This window comes from Hakea prostrata, chromosome 10 (assembly GCF_041222555.1).
Source record: "Hakea prostrata isolate BN-2017 chromosome 10, UWA_Hpros_2, whole genome shotgun sequence".
Classification (NCBI taxonomy): Eukaryota; Viridiplantae; Streptophyta; class Magnoliopsida; order Proteales; family Proteaceae; genus Hakea; species Hakea prostrata.
In genome coordinates, this window is record NC_142609.1 from 10501482 (window position 1) to 10517516 (window position 16035).

A 16035-nucleotide genomic window follows, 5' to 3' on the forward strand; every position below is an offset into this window, starting at 1 on the left:
CTAATTACTCAGTGGTAGGTTGCGACCGGATCACGGGTTCGAACCGCGCATAGTCTGTCCTATCCGATCCCATCAGGATTCATGTTGCTAATTTTGTTTTTGACAAATAATAAAAATTATTATTCTATAAATAGATGGAGTCTTTGGTGATATTTCTTTTATTTTTTATTTTAAAAAAAAAAAAACGTGCCTATTTTGCACTCTGACTTTGTTGTATACCATACAAGATTCTATGCCAAGATAGGCCAGAGAAACGTGTCCATATGTGTCCAACCATACAAGATCTCACAATAGATTATGTGCCAAATTTGTCCTCTTTAGCATATAAGTATAAAAAATGGATTATGTGCTGAAGTGAGAATTTTGGCACAGAATGGTTGCTATACAACCCCTTAATGCTAGAATGGTTCGACTCATACAAACCCCTTCGAACGCTAGATTCGTGGAGATTCCGATCCGATTCTTTTTAACACTCTTTAAATGAGGAAGAAAACTCCACTTATTAGATCTATGGAGTCATAATTCATAAAATTAACTATTTGATTAACCTAAATCTCTGAAATGAAATCTGTGAATTTATCTTGAAAACTATTTGGTCGACCTGATTTTTATGAATGCATAAATATTTAACGCTTTTACAAGCCCTAAACAAATTATACCGCACTCATTTTATTTGGGGTGCAACTAGTACTGTCTATTATTGACTCATAAATTACATAGCACTCACATTTACAATTACAAATTATCTAAAATTAAATGTGTTGTAAAAATAAATTATAAAATTATACAAAATCCCTTACTTTTATTTAAATTATTTAAAATTCAAATTATGAATCCCTTCATATCATGCTTCCACATCACTAGCTCCTCATAAAGGAGGTAGAGAAGAGCTGAATCTCCTTGATACTTGAAAAATTAACAATCTGTTGGAAAATCATCAACAATGACAAAATTTCAATCTAAAATAAACTGGGAAGATGTGCTTCAGTGATGAACTCAGTAGATGATAGGGCTAATATATTTTACCCTTCCATACTACTTGGGGCATTCAGAGTTCATGTGGATGATCAACATGCCCTACAAACACCTCTTCCCAATGTATAGGTGTTTTTGGCCTCACTGCATTTGGGTTCAAGTCAGCTCACACAAAGAGCCAAAGTGTCTTAACATCGCTCACACTTCCATTGATTTTGATAAGATTTTAGTAAGCAGGTTGGCAGAGATCTCGCAGTCTTGTTCAAGTGTTCATGATCTTAGAAAAGGGCAGCACGTGTATGCTTAGATAAATTCATGAACTTTACATGTTACAATTGGAATTCCATGAATGAGGTAGAATAGCAGGTTAAAAGGGAAGATCTAATGTCACACAAAGATAGCTGAAAGAGGAGATGAGGTTACTGTGCGATGCTATTTTGAAAGGATTCAAATACAAAATTATGGGGTATTTTGGTCATTTTACCAACAAACTCAACACCTTTCAAAAACAATATTAGTTACTATGGAACATAGACATAATTTATTTCATTAAGGGGAGGCAACATTAATTCGTGTTATACTAGAAGACCCACACATAAAAGCTCTATATTCTATGATAAAAATGGTTAAATCTTGTATTGTGAACAAGGTTATACAAAAGGACCACGTACACGTACGATCCATTTTTGCAAAGCTACATCTTGATACATCTTTCTATTGAATTACACTAAAAACATTAATCATAGTGATTCAATCTTGTATTGCTCTTAAAGACATGAGAATGAATTGACTTTAAACCTTGATTGTGAAATAAGAGAACGAACTGACTGCAAAGTGGGCTGGGATAATATGTTCTATAGATTTTTAGGAGAAACAAAAACATGGTAAAAACAAGGTTTGAGTCATTTGACATGTCGCCAAATTTCGGCGTGTCATAGTTGTATACACCATTGACACAGTGAAATGTTGGTGACAAAATTTTTGCAAGGTGTCAATGAAAAATCGAAGTTTTGAGGGGAATTTAAGGTCATTTTGACATGAATTGTATTGTATAGTCTAATTTGAGGCCAACAAACATAATGAAAGCATTATTATGGGCATAAAACATCAATTAAACTAATGTTCTTGATCGGCACATGTAAAGCTATATGCGAGCAAAATTGGAAGTGTAAAAAACTCATATAAACTAATGTAAACATGCAAAAATAACACAAATATATAAATAGTAAAGAAAAATACTAAAAGATATAACGCTACTACATAAGTATAGAAATGTAAACAAGTACATAGAGTCATCCTATTGAATATGGCTCTTGTTTTATATTTTATTGTTGACAAATACGGATCTAATATACCTTGGCGTAAGGGTGTCAACTATGTATCAAAACATACAACCGAACCGAACTGCGCCGTCTAATACCGGATCGTACCGAACTGATTAAAATTCAGTACGTCACGGACCGAAACCGAATTTTGAAAGTCGGTACGGTACGGTACTGTACCGGTTCCAGTTGTAAAAACAGACGGTACATACCAGAACCGTTCCGAATTTATGTACCGTGGTATGTACCGAAATTTAGGGTTAATTTGTAATTCAGGGTAAAGATCATGTTTGCCTATTTGCTATTTCCCAATCCGCTCAAGTCTCGACCTCGACAGCGGACAGCATCGTCTTCGTCTCACTCTCAATCTCTGTTCTATCATCGTCTTCGTCTCATTCTCATCCTGAATCGGTGAATCCCTGATATTCTCTAGAATCTCTACCAGCAAGGCAGCAGGATAGAGCAGAAATCTCTCATCGTCTTTTTCTCACGTTAGAGCAGAGCTGCTAGCTGGGGCGAAAAGGAATAGAAATTAGAGAGTCAGAGACTAGAGAGATCGAGACGAACACCTGGGTAACAGACTAACAAACAGGGTAAGCCGTAAGTGGTTTCTTTTTTCCTCAATTTATTAGCAGCACCCTGATTTGAGTTGTTTTCTTTGTTTTATGAATCATACGAGTAGACTGAGCAGTACCTGCGATTCTTTCCTGTGCTACTTTACTCGGTTATTGCTTCTTCAATGGATCATTTTTGCTACTGTTACGAGTTACGACTTCACTTTTATGTAGCATGTAATATGCATTTCTTTTTCACTTTGGTGTTAACTGTGGTTGGTTCTTGGATTCTAGGAATTTTCGCGTTACTTTGTATTTGTGTCTTGTCTTTCATAGTTCGAGCAATGCCCGATAGTCCTTTTTATTTTGATTAAAATTTAACTGAGTGTTAAAAATCTGTGTCTGCTTTGTCTTGCCGGTAGTTTCTAGTTTCAAGGTTTTCAGTTTGCAAGATATGATGGCTGGTGATCGGCCTCAGCACCCAACAGTCCTTCAAAAGGTTACTGGACAGCTCAATCTTGGGTCTGGTCTTTCCAGTGATGTGCCAACACACCATTTGTGCCTTTGATTGACCAGCTATTTCTGAAAGGTGTTGTTCATATGGGAACTTTTGCAATTCAAATTTGCAGTCCCCAGTAACACAGGCATGCAACATGAAGATTAGTCTATCCATTACCAAAAAAAAAAAAAGATTAGTCTATCCGTGGTTTCCTAAGCTACTTCACCAATCTCTGTTCAAGCCCCCCAGGAGAAAAGCTCCACCAAAATTGCTTTTCAGTGATGGGCCTTCTAGTCTGAACTCTGACGTGAAGACTTCCAAGTATTTAAGCTAAAGCAGTGAATGTGACAGATTTAATAAGTTGTTGGATACATCTTCTTTAGTAAACCAGGTATTTTTATTTTATTGAATGGATGTAGACATATACTTATCTGTGGTGAATGATTCAAATCAATAACCGTGAGTCTGTTAGTCTGGTGACTCAATAATTTACTTGTTAATAGTTATTTTGATTGGTGCGTTAAACTGATTTTGTATTGAAATCGTACCGGACTGCACTAGAAATCGTATTTAAACCGTCTTTTCATACTGATTTTGTACGGAAACCGACTGGACCGGTTTTTACAAATACCGAATCCGTACCGTTTAAATTCGGTACGGTATGGTTTTGGTTTTCGGTATTCAAAGTTGGTACTGTACTGAACCGTACCAATTGACACCCATACCTAGGCGGAGAGAAGCTGTAGGAAGATTTGGGGAAGAGAGAGAAAATGAAAAACAATAAAGTGAAAATTACCCAAAAGTTACTGATAGATCGAAAATTAGCGATGTATTGTCTGAGTCACCCTGACTTGTGGGAAATCTCATGTCGGTCGCATTTTTCGAATCGCCCTACACGATATATCACCGACATGATCTACCATAAAAAATGTGCCCAATAAAATGACCTGTACTGCAACTCGTCGTCTTCTTCGTACACGGTGAGTTCGAAATCCACTTCAACAGTTGATTGCAGCTGCGCATCGCTGTTGATCTATCTCTGGTTGTTCTCTTCGTTTTAGCCAAGTATGTGAGATCCACGAGCAGCTATGAAGGCTACGTAATTTCATAAACAGCTTGAAGAGTGATTGCCAGCACCCCTCGGAGAATGTGTTAACCTAAGGTCTGTGTTCTCCCACTCATCACACATCTCTCGGGTTACATGTTACTTTGTTGTCCTTATTGTTTTCATTGCCCTAAGGAACCATAATCTTTGGAATGCAACCGGGAACATCCTGCTCTTAAGCCGCTATCATTCTCACCTGTTTAGCATTCCATTATATTTGAATTTTATCTATCTAGTCTATCAAAACTGATGTTTACTTTGAAGATTAGGCATGTTGTTCTGATCCAAGTTTTTTAAAACCCTAACCTTTTTGGAGCTACTTCAACCGATATCTCTCTTGTGGCCTCAAGCATACTTGCTATTTCTACATGCTAGGTGCTCTCACTGATGCAGTGTATTTTGTTATTCGCTTTATGCCCTACAATATGCCGTAATTGCCATTTGCTTTATTGTTTACCAGCTTTCTGTGAAAATTTGGATCATGGAGAAATCCCACTATAGTTATTTCTTCCATGCTCTCTAGTTTAAACAAATAGAACATTGGAGGTGTGTCAAAAAATCTTGGCGTGCTGATTAGAGATGTCTTTTTCCAATAGTGTCTAGTTCTATCACTAATTAATAGAAATTCATGGTTTCTGACTTTAACTTCCATATTGTTTGCAGGACCATATTCTACTGATTCAAAAGGAGTGGATATTGGTAACTGGAAATGAAAAAATGTATAAATCATTGTTTTGGAAGACTGGAAGCCCTAGTCTTTATCTTCTCTGCCAGTGTCGATTTGGATTTGCATATGAGCAGAAGTTCAGTCTGGTGAATGTAAAGCTGAAATGGGTTAAAGACAATGCGTTGGATGCGGTTGTGGCCAGGGAAAAGGATCTCACGGCTACTTGCCATCTAGTCTCCATAATTGCTTCTGATCCAAGCTGCTGTCTCCCGATATACCAACTCAATAGGGAGCGTGGTCAACTTGGTCTGCCCCCTGATCTCAAGATCTCCACCTTCATAAGAAGGTACCCAACACTTTTCCATGAATACCCTGTTGTTGTTGGAGGAGGAGGTAGTAGTGTCCCATGGTTCCATTTGACTGATGAAGCACTAAAACTCCACCAAGAAGAGCTTTACATCCTTCAGCAGAATGAGAAAAACCTGGTTGAAAGGCTCCAGAAACTCCTTATGCTCACGAAGGATAGGATGCTTCCCTTGCAAACCATTGACCAGCTGAAATGGGACATGGGTTTGCCAATTGACTACGAACACTCCTTGGTTCCCCGATACCCCCAGTTATTCTCACTTATCCGCCTTGTTGATGATCGCATAGGCTTGAAACTTTTACAGTGGGATGACACTCTTGCAGTCTCACAATTGCAGAAAAGTGCTGCAGCTGCTGCTGAAGACAGCAAAGAATGGGAAGGAGTTCAGATCTTAAGCTTTCCAATTGGATTTACTAGGGGCTTTGGATTGAAAAGGAAGTGCATGGAATGGTTAGAGGAGTGGCAGAGGCTTCCTTACACTTCTCCTTATATGTCTGCGTCCCATCTTGATCCCCGTACTGATGTTTCTGAGAAGAGGATTGTTGGAGTCTTTCATGAGCTTCTCCACCTCACTCTTCAGAAGAAGACTGAACGTAAGAATGTAAGTAACATCCGCAAACCGTTATGCTTACCCCAGAAATTCACTAAGGTATTTGGACGCCATCCTGGCATTTTTTACATTTCTCAGAAGTGTTCCACCCAGACAGTCATTCTTAGAGAAGCCTACTGTCACCAAGAACTACTCCAGAAGCATCCCCTTGTGGGAATTAGGGAAAGATATGTAGACATGATGAAGACTGGATTTCTGAATAGAAGCAGAGGCTTGTACAAGAAACCCATCAGTCCTACCCAAGAAGAGGAGGATCACCAACTCCAGGAGGACTCAAATGATCTGATGCATTTGCCGTGCTGAATTTTATGATTCTACAATTTCAAAGCAATTCTGGAAGTTGTCTCTACTTGAAGATCATGAAGAGAGTCTTAAAAGGGCTACTGCTTCTTTCTGGTATGATCTTATTGGGATTCTTTTTGTGGTTGGGATGTACTCTAGAAGCATATAACTTCAAATGGAAAACTAAATTGTTGTTCTTAGAAATGAATGAATATGGGAATGCCATAACTGAATGCATCTCAAGTTGTGATTGATTTTTTAGATCTATGAATCTAAAATTCTCGATGTTTTCCCCTTTTGGATAGAAACAATTCAATGAGATCTAAGCTAGGGCTGCAACAGGGTCAGGTTGGGCTGGGCATTTTAAATTCCTGACCCTGACCTTGACCTGAACTTAACCACAAAACAAGAGAACAATGCATAATTCATAGTGTTGCCTTACTTTTACCAAAATATCCTAAAAGTTTTGATAGGGCTGGGCCTGGCTGGCCTTTAAACACTTAAACCTTACCCTGCCTGAAACCACCCTATGGATCCGAATTTTGAGATCAGACCCTGATTGGGCTCAGGGGACAGATCAGGGCAATTTTTGGCCATCAGGGCCAAACTTGCGCCCTTATTAATAGAAGCACAAAGCAGTGATCCTACAACCAGAACAGTATGAGTGCATACAAGAGTCTAAGCACTATGGTTGCTATATATTGCTGGATTCACTGAAAATCATCCTGCACTTAAGAGGAAATTTGATTGTTAATAAAGGTAAAGCATCGTCCTGATCTGAAAACCACTTGTGTTGTCAAATCATCAGCCTGAGCTAATGATCAAAAGAACGACGCTGCTATATGCTCATATTTCATAGATGGTTGATGCTTATGGAGATTCGGGATATTAGGAAGATAGTCTTTTGACTGGTCAGGCTTACAACTGAAGAAGAGAATTTCAGATTTTCCTTTGGTTAGTATAAAAGAATACGGAGGATGAGAATGTAGGATTGATAAATGATGAGCTCTTATTGATACACTGGGACTACATGAAAGAGTGGAGAAACATTACAGTGTCTTGGGTATTGTTGGTTTGAGAAGAAGCTGAAGGCTTTTCATGGGGTTCTAGCTGGGAGACATTTTTGATAATAAATTGTAGTGAGGTTAATGTAGCTTGTCTATCAATTAGAAAGAAGGATAGCCATGAGTTACATGTTTTATGCATTCCTTACTGGTGACAACAGTATTCAATAATAAACAATTGACCAATTCAAAAAGTGGCTATCAGCTACACTGCCAAATGCTGATGCAACATTTGGTCTCCTGCAACAATAGTGGTTATGGTTGAAAAGTTGGTTTGGTCTTTGGATTTTCCAGAAATGTCACCACTCATAAAGCTGCTTATATCATGGAATGCTGGATTAGTCAATAATCCAGGCTTTGCTGCAACAGTGCCAACTTCAGTATCTCCTGAAAGCATTGCCACCACAAGGGGCATTGCTGGACATAAGGATGGGAATGGCTGAGTGCAGGAGAGAACCACTCCTGTCTATTGTTTTGCTTCTACAATATCATTTTCTGATAGTGCAGGATCAACCAGTTCCAGTTCATGATTACTTTCATGTAGATTCCAAGCCTATAAATTAAGAAGATGCAAGCATATGTGAGACCCATACCTACTTTGAATTCTGTAGTATGAAACAATCATCGGTTATAATGCACAAGTAAGGTTCAGCAGTTAGGTTTAAAACTTCCTACACCTCGTAAAATGATTTTTGTTGATTTTATAGAAAAAATAAAAGATAAAACTTCATATGATGCTTCCCAAAGACACTTTTCCTTTTCTCCAATTTCTAAAGCTAATTTTAATGCATTGCTCATCTTTACTGAAAAATAAGTTCAGATAAATGACTAATCATGTTGAGGGCTAATCTGTAATTTAGACACTTGGTTTGACTTGAACCGTGACTTGAAGCTTTGATTGAACCATATTGAATGGGCGGCAATATTTTGGTTTAGGCTTAGCTATATATTTCTTGGTTCGGGTCATTTTTGGGGTTAATGCATTTTTGGGTCATTTGTGCAATGTTCCTTCTTCTTCCTCGCTAGCTTAGGGTTCTTGTTCTCCAAGAATTGCTGCTGCTGCTGCTGCATCTTCTCTTTGATGGCTTTTGGTGTATGATCGGTGGATTCAAGCGTGGTTTATGCTATTTTGATTGCCTAGGCTTGGGCATTCTAAAATTGTACATATTGAACACTATTTGTATGGTTTGTTACCCTCTGTTATAGTGGATCGGAGATGTAGGTCATATGACCGAACTCCCTTATCAATCCCTCGCGTGTATGTGGTCTCTTGCAATCTTCTTTTTCTATTTCGAGCCATATCAATGTTGCAACAAATCATTAGATCATTACCCTTTCAAGAACTTCTTTGTTCATGTTTGTGTCAGAATCCATCCTGCTGCTGAGGATCTCAAGATTTATTGCTCCAAATGTGAAACCATCAGCCTTCTCAGTGTGGTGCCCATGCATAGGATACTCATACTCTGGTGCCAGATAGCCACTTTGACAAAACAAATTTAGATCCCATAACTTTTAAACTCTATACAGGTATCCAGAAATAAAATAAATTAGCAAAATACAAGAAGCTTTTCATTGTTCCTACAACTCAAGGGCTTATATAGGTCTTCTTGTCATCATAAAGTTTGCCCAAACCAAAATCTGAAATTTTGGGGTTGAGGTCAGTATCAAGTAGAATATTACCAGCCTTGACATCTCTGTGTACAATTCTAGGCTGTTTTCTTGTCACCCTAAAGTTCAGCCAAACCAAAATCTGAAATTTTGGGGTTGAGGTCAGTGGCAAGTAGAATATTTCTGGCCTTGACAATTCTAGGCTGTTTTCTTGTCACCATAAAGTTTGGCCAAACTGAAATTGGAGATTTTGGGGTTGAGGTCAGTATCAGGTAAAATATTACTAGCCTTGACATCTCTATGTGCATTTCTGTGCTTTTGATTCCTCATGAAGATAAGCCAGATACAAGCTGTCCACAAACAGATTCCATAGCAAATTGCCCAATCAAGATGTAAAGCATTCCTTCCTATTCAAGAAAAATTCAAGATATGATTGAGTTTCATAGTTTGCTCAATAAAGAAAAATCTAGAAGGGTTATAGATGGTAATTCCAGTTATCAAAGTTATATATGGATATACTCTTCTTGGAAGTCCCTACCAAATAGTGCTTGATTAAGGTTTTTATTTTCATGTTACCCATAAACCAGGAGTCGCCTATCATAGTTTGCTATTTCAGGGGTTATGAAAATCAAGTTACAACTTCTTTGTAAAGTTTGATCCTCTGCTAAGATAATTTTTTCTTGATAGCTGATTCAATATGCAAGTTGAAGGTCACAAACTTTTGCTCTTTAGCTGATAATATATGCAAGTTTAAGCATGATTGTGGTTGTCTTTCTCTGTTTTTGTTCAGAAGTGTTTTCATGTATTTGCCCTGGAGTCTTTTAAGAAACCATGTCTGAATCACCATTTATAAGGTTCAGTACCAGTCCAAAATTAGCCATTTTTTGTTTCTCTCCAAGATCTATAATTTGAACTCTGGTCAACCCCTGTGTAGAAAAGGCCATTGGTTACCAAGAGCGCCATCCGTTATATAAAACTACATGGTATTGTGCGTGAAGCCCTCTGACTGTCTTGAGAATTACTACGACTCTTTGCCATCACTTGCACCACATTTTGACTCTTGACTGCTCCTACTTCAACAACTTGTGGATGCACTTGTGATTCTTTTCCTCCTTTAGTGCATACATAGACTTAACATATGCCATCTGACCGTAGCCTTGAGGTCAAGGCATTGAAACAGCCTCTCAGCAAAAATTGTTGGGGTTAGGCTGTGTAGGAAAATCCCCCCCCCCCCCAAAAAAAAAAAAAAAACCCTGGGACTCTACTTCTATGGAAGCCTTTGGCACCAGGTTCATATCTGACCACTGAAATGAACTACGAGGTATGGTGAACCATCTAGGTTAGCTGGTCTGATTATCACACCAATGCTGATAGTTTGCTCATATTGGCCTCAACTAGTCAGTATAATCCAGAAATCATATCTTCTTACCTGTTCATGAGGACAATCAGTAGCTCAAAGAACATGGCCTCGTTCCTTCTGGGCCAGCTCTCCCTACATTATTAAGCATGTTTATTAGTGCTACTGGTTGAGCTGTTCTGGTAGAAAACCCACTTGAAAATTTGTGTTACCAATATCTATTCTACAATTTTACTACGTTTGCTTGAACAGCTTCTGTTTTTCATTCTGTCATTTGGAAGGTTCAAGATCTTTTTATGAATGACATCAAATTGCATAATCTCCTAATTATAATCATTGCGCACTCTATTACTATCATAGAGCACAGCAGTTTGCTTCTTTTCTCTGTTGTGCTCCCTTTAAATGGATAATCATAAACGTTTATACCTCTCTAAGGAAGGCTTCACATCCTTGAAGCCTACCAATTAGTCTCCTTTAATCATGTGGCCCAAACAATTTTTCCCCATAATATTTGAATTATGTTTTTTCGTTTATCCTTACTAAAAAACAGGGTGGATTTGATGTCATAGATGAACATTCTTGGGTGGCAAATGGAAGTCCTCAATAAGTTCCTGGGACTTATTTAGTAAAATAATTTTCTACAGTTGGATGGTATTCCTCGGTGTTGGGCTCAGCAGCATACTTTTGGTTGGAAATTGCGCTGGAGAAATCTCCAATGGATCATGCAGTTCAAAAGATGGGTGCAATTACAGTAATTAAGTGCCAGATTTGCCATGGTGAGGCCAAGAGTTGGGACCAGCTGTTTGTGTCTTGCCCTTCTGCTTATGCTTTCTGGTGTCACTTCGTATATATATATATATATATATATATATATATATATGAAGTTGCTACTGTTGCTGAATTAACTTAGCCACTTTCAACTACTGCAGTTCTATATTTGGCTGATCTATAGTGTTGCTATGCCTGGGGGTAACTCACCCAGATTCAAACTGAATTCAGATTGCCACCTATACGTGTATAGGTGGGGATCCATTTAGACGATCCTTAAGGTATCCATACAATGGTGGGATAAGTCAGATTCTTGAGTTTGTCTACTTGGATACCCTTTTCTTCCACTGCATGTACTTTCCTGTAAGAGAGAAAAGCGTACTCAGATTGTAATACAATGCGGAATTACATGGAAAATATTTTTTAAGTGGTTCAATCTTTTTATTTGGGTGGTGCTAGCGTTTTCTTTCCTTATTCTAATCCATATTGGCTTCCTGTGGACAGCATCATTCTGTGCTGCCGCTGGTGTGACGTGCAGGTCCCATGCTAGCAACATAAATTTGTGTGGAAAAAAAGCATATTCTTCACTCTGAAGATATTTTCTTTGTTTTGGTAATGATCTGTTTCTAGAAGATTACCTTGTTTCTCATTGTAATCTGTATATTTTGTTACTCTTTCTTGAATGAAGTGAACGTTTCTTTCACAACTCTCTACAGGATCTGATGATTTACTATCCTCACAACAAAAGTAAGTTGTCATTTTGCTTCTTTTGTCTTGTGGTGACCTACTCTTTTACTTTCTCTTCTGGTAAAACCCACTTCTACTTTTGTTTGGACAAATACTTGCTCTTTCGTTGAAAATCTTTGGAGAAAGCGAGGAAAATTCGAAAGATGATAAGATGTGGGAACACAGATTTTCTTATGGCACCCGGTTCCCATGTCTTGATCAGCCCAGGTCTTTACCAAACTAAAATTAATCTGCCCAGGTTGAGAGAACAAGTGCTGCTGATTGATACAGAAGCAGAGAAAGCCATTGGGAAAGGCAAAGCTGGTTTCAGGCCAAATGGAAAAAGTGAAAGCAAGAATGCATATCACCAGATTAACATCAATGGTTTCATTGATTCCATGGCCATCAAATGTGCTATGGAGCTTGAACTTGCAGACATCCTTCTCAAGCAAACCGAACCCATGTCACTACCGGAGCTCACTGCTGCTCTTCCTTTACCAGCAGTGGATTTGGATAGCCACCTAAGGCTGATGAGGTACCTCATCCACCCCATCACCCCATGGGACTCTTCACCTTTGACAACAACATTTTGGGTTGACTCAGTGCTCTGAGTTTCTACTCCGGTAAGGTGATTGTTCTGTGGCAATATGGCATCTATGATTCTTGGGTTGGTAAGTGAGTGGAGAATTGGATAATTTCATTGTATGAGCAGCACCATTGAAGGAGGTCCAACTGGGTTTGAGAGATATCATGGAATTCAATTTTGGGACTATGCAGCGAGTTATTCTGAAATTAATCGTCTATTCATCAATGCCATGGCTGGAAACACAGCATTACAGTTTGGGGATTTTGATTTTTTTGGGAGGTCAGTTTTTCGTTTCCCCCCTTTTTTTGGTTGGGTATGAGGATCTAAACCATAAAAGAACCAGAAGGTTAGATCTTGGTCATGAAACTCCGGTTCTAAGGTTAAGATCTTGGTCATTAAAATTTGTTTCTATTTTCATATCCAAACCAAAATCAATTGGACTATAAAAACCAAACTGATTGACACCCTAATCTAGCATGGATACCAAACACAACTTTATTTTCATGGTATATTTTGCATATATAAAATTTTGTGTTGCTACCCAATGTTTTGCTTCGTTTTTTGTGTTGTTGCTAGTTTATCGAAAACTACTAGCATACTTAAATGGCTCTGATAAGCCTCTAATGGCTACGATGTATAGGTGCAAGAGAGAAGAAGAGCAGCACTGAGTCATTAGCTGCTACAGGGGATCATCCATAGGTGAATTATTTTTTGCTTATGACAAGGACAGAGAATGTTGTTCAGCTGGCAAGGCAAGATTGGTTAGACTACAACAGTTAGTAGGGTTTTGGGGGACTATATAAAGGGGAGAGAGAGGTGAGGGAGGGTTTCTTCTTATGGGTGAAGTTTATAGTTAAGCAAGGAGGTCTTGCTGGGGGGAGAACTGGGTTCTCAGAAGAGGAATTGTTGCATAGAGATCAGGGATCTTAACAGTCTCCTATAATATAGCTGGATATGAAAGTGTATGTTAGACTTGATGGCTTACAAATGAGTCTCTTGGGATGTGTTTGATATGCATTTTTCAGACTAGATGTGGGTTCTAAAATACATTCTGAAATATGATTCTTTCCACCCATTATATGTTCAGTTCTTCATGACTGGAGAGATGGTGATTGCCAAAAGATACTTAAACATTGCAATGATACAATTCCAGTGGAGAAAGGGAAGGTGATCATAATTGAAATGGTAATGCAAATCGACCAGGAACCAGAACTAAGTGAGGTGAGGTTGGAGTGGGACATAGCCATGATGGTGAATCAAGGAGGAAAAGAGAGGGTTTACCAGATGTTCGATAACCCCAACTTTAGGTTTATATGTGGTCATTGAGGCATGCCCATAATCATTGTAACTGATCTGAACTCTTTCCTTTCCAAACTCAAGCTTAATAATTTACTTTGGATCTATGGCTGTATATAAATCTTCCAAAAAAAGAAATACATATTTTTCTTCTTCAAATTTGGTAATTTTTTTCTATTGAGTTATATGAATCAGTTAATAAATATATTAATTTGTCAAAAAAAGATACAAGAGACATCTTAAAGTTGGATTTTCATTGTATACATTTGTCCAATTCTTTAAGTGAAAGTAGTTATTAGTTAAGCTATTTCTTAAAACCCCAAAACTACCCTTTGAGTTATGGGAGATTACAAAAACCTTCATGAAAAGAAAGAGACTTAGTTTCGTGAAAATTTGTTCCACAATAAGTTTATTGAAGAAGGGTAGAAGGGATCTTTTAGAAAGGAGAATTATATGCAAGTAGGGGGTGTTTTGCAGGATCAAGAGGGGTTGTTCAAGGGAGGTTTTGCAAGGAAGTTTCCTCTATGTTCAGTCCTTGGAAGCAGAATTAATAGCGATCATCGAAGGCCTTAGGTTGGCTTGGAGTTTGGGATTTTACTTGAATATGATTCTAAGGAAGCTGTTGTTTTCTTCGACCCTTGTAGGCATGCACAAGGGAGTATTGTTCGCCTCATTGAGGAAATAAAAACATTTTCAGGCATTAATGGAAGGGAGAGGTTTGTTCACATTGGTAGAGAAACAAACAAAGTCGCTGACTAGATGTCTAGGGTGCAACTTTGTTCCTTGGACCCATGGGCATTCTTTCCTAGATCCTCCAGCTGAGTTAGAAGGAATTTTCATGGTGGATACAGAATATTGCTTAAGTTAAGTTTTCTGTTTTTTCCTTTGGGTTATTTAGCCTCGTCTTTGTACCAAAAAAAAAGAAGAAGAAGGGATCTTTTAACTTCGGATAGAACAGTGTTTACAATTTTGCCACTGACCAGTCGAGCAGAATTGGAGTTGTATGTTTTTTAAAGACAAAATGGGATGCCAATGTCTAAAGATCTTATTTGAGATGTTGGAGCAATTTGCTCTAAAAGAAGCTACATAGCTTGGTTTATCATGGGCTAGGCTTTAAAACTTTATTATTTTTAATAAAAGCCCAATGCTACGTAATTTATGTATTGGGCCTTCAGATTAATCACGGAGGTCATAAATGTAATTATACATTCAGTGGCTGTGTAGCAAGGTGCGAAATATCAGCGATTTTTTCCATTTTGCCCCTGGAGAAATTGGTGAAATGGCAAAATTCACGGATATTTCGCCCGAAATTTTGCCTTATTTTGGCAGGATTTCAACCCCTACTTTTGGAGGGTATCTTATGTCATTTTTTTATAAAATTCGATGTCTAGCCTAATTTGAGGATAGTAAACACACAAGAGTGTTATTCTGATCCAAAAATCACCTAAGCTAATGTTCTTGATCGGCACATACCTAGTGGTTGTTTTGATTGCCAAATCCCATTGTTTAATGGGTTTTTGGGCCACTTTTAGTTTCCTAGTTAGATTTGGGTTTTTAATTTTGAGTTGTTTTAGCTTTGATATTCACACATGTTGCATCAATGTCGAAGGTTGAAGCAAAATAGAGCAAGAATGCAAGAAATAATGCAAGCAAAATAGAAAAAAGCCTTGAAAAACAAATAAAATTTGAGTAGAAATTCACTTAACAATATCATGATAAATCGATAAGTGGGCGATATATCACCAACTCGGCGGTAAATTGACGATTTATTGTGATTTTTTTTGTGATTTGTTGATTATATCTTTTTTGCTCCCTATTTCAATTCACTACCTTCCGAAGTAGGCGAATTTTGCCAAGTTAACCTTTCCCTATTGGAAGGGTTATCACCTACCCCCTCCATTGAGAAATTAAAGAAGGTTGTCTTCTCTTTTGGCTTGTTTAAAGCCCCAAGATGTGATGGTTTCAATGCTTTCCTTTTCAAAAGAATTGAGATCTTATTCAGTTTGTTGTGTTTACTTTTGCAAAAGGTTTTTTTGAAAACCATGTTTTACCCTGGGGTACCAATCACACCCTAGTTTGCTTCATTCCAAAGAATAACAACCCAAAAGTGGTGACCGACTTCTGCGTTGTTAGTCTTTGCAATGTAACTTACAATATCCTAGCCAAAACCCTAGCTTCTTCCCAGTTTCATTTCACCTCTTCAAGGTTCATTTGTCCAAAAAGGTAAATCACAGAGAATATTTTTTTGG

General features: G+C 38.0%; 1 protein-coding gene across 5 annotated transcripts; it reads left to right on the forward strand.

The window, feature by feature from the left end:
- The first annotated feature begins 2600 nt into the window (after positions 1-2600).
- LOC149001859 (Ubiquitin carboxyl-terminal hydrolase family protein) lies at positions 2601-13275 on the forward strand. Of its 5 annotated transcripts, XR_016170218.1 has the most exons (4): positions 2601-2890; positions 5119-6495; positions 11683-11790; positions 11895-13275. XR_016170218.1 is itself a non-coding variant. In XM_089136943.1 (2 exons), the coding sequence occupies exon 2, from the start codon at positions 5173-5175 to the stop codon at positions 6400-6402; it is 1230 nt and encodes a 409-aa protein (XP_088993069.1). In that variant the 5' UTR covers positions 2601-2897; positions 5119-5172; the 3' UTR covers positions 6403-10248. The 5 variants fall into 5 exon arrangements, 2 of the variants coding, with proteins under 2 accessions (XP_088993069.1, XP_088993068.1); XR_016170217.1 differs by having other exon boundaries at positions 11683-13275; XR_016170219.1 differs by lacking the exons at positions 11683-11790; positions 11895-13275 and adding an exon at positions 11055-11670.
- Positions 13276-16035: the final 2760 nt, after the last annotated feature.

What these genes read in the sequence shown, in the direction of transcription:
- LOC149001859 (XM_089136943.1), top strand. Translation starts at nt 5,173, where the DNA reads ATGTATAAATCATTGTTTTGGAAGACTGGAAGCCCTAGTCTTTATCTT.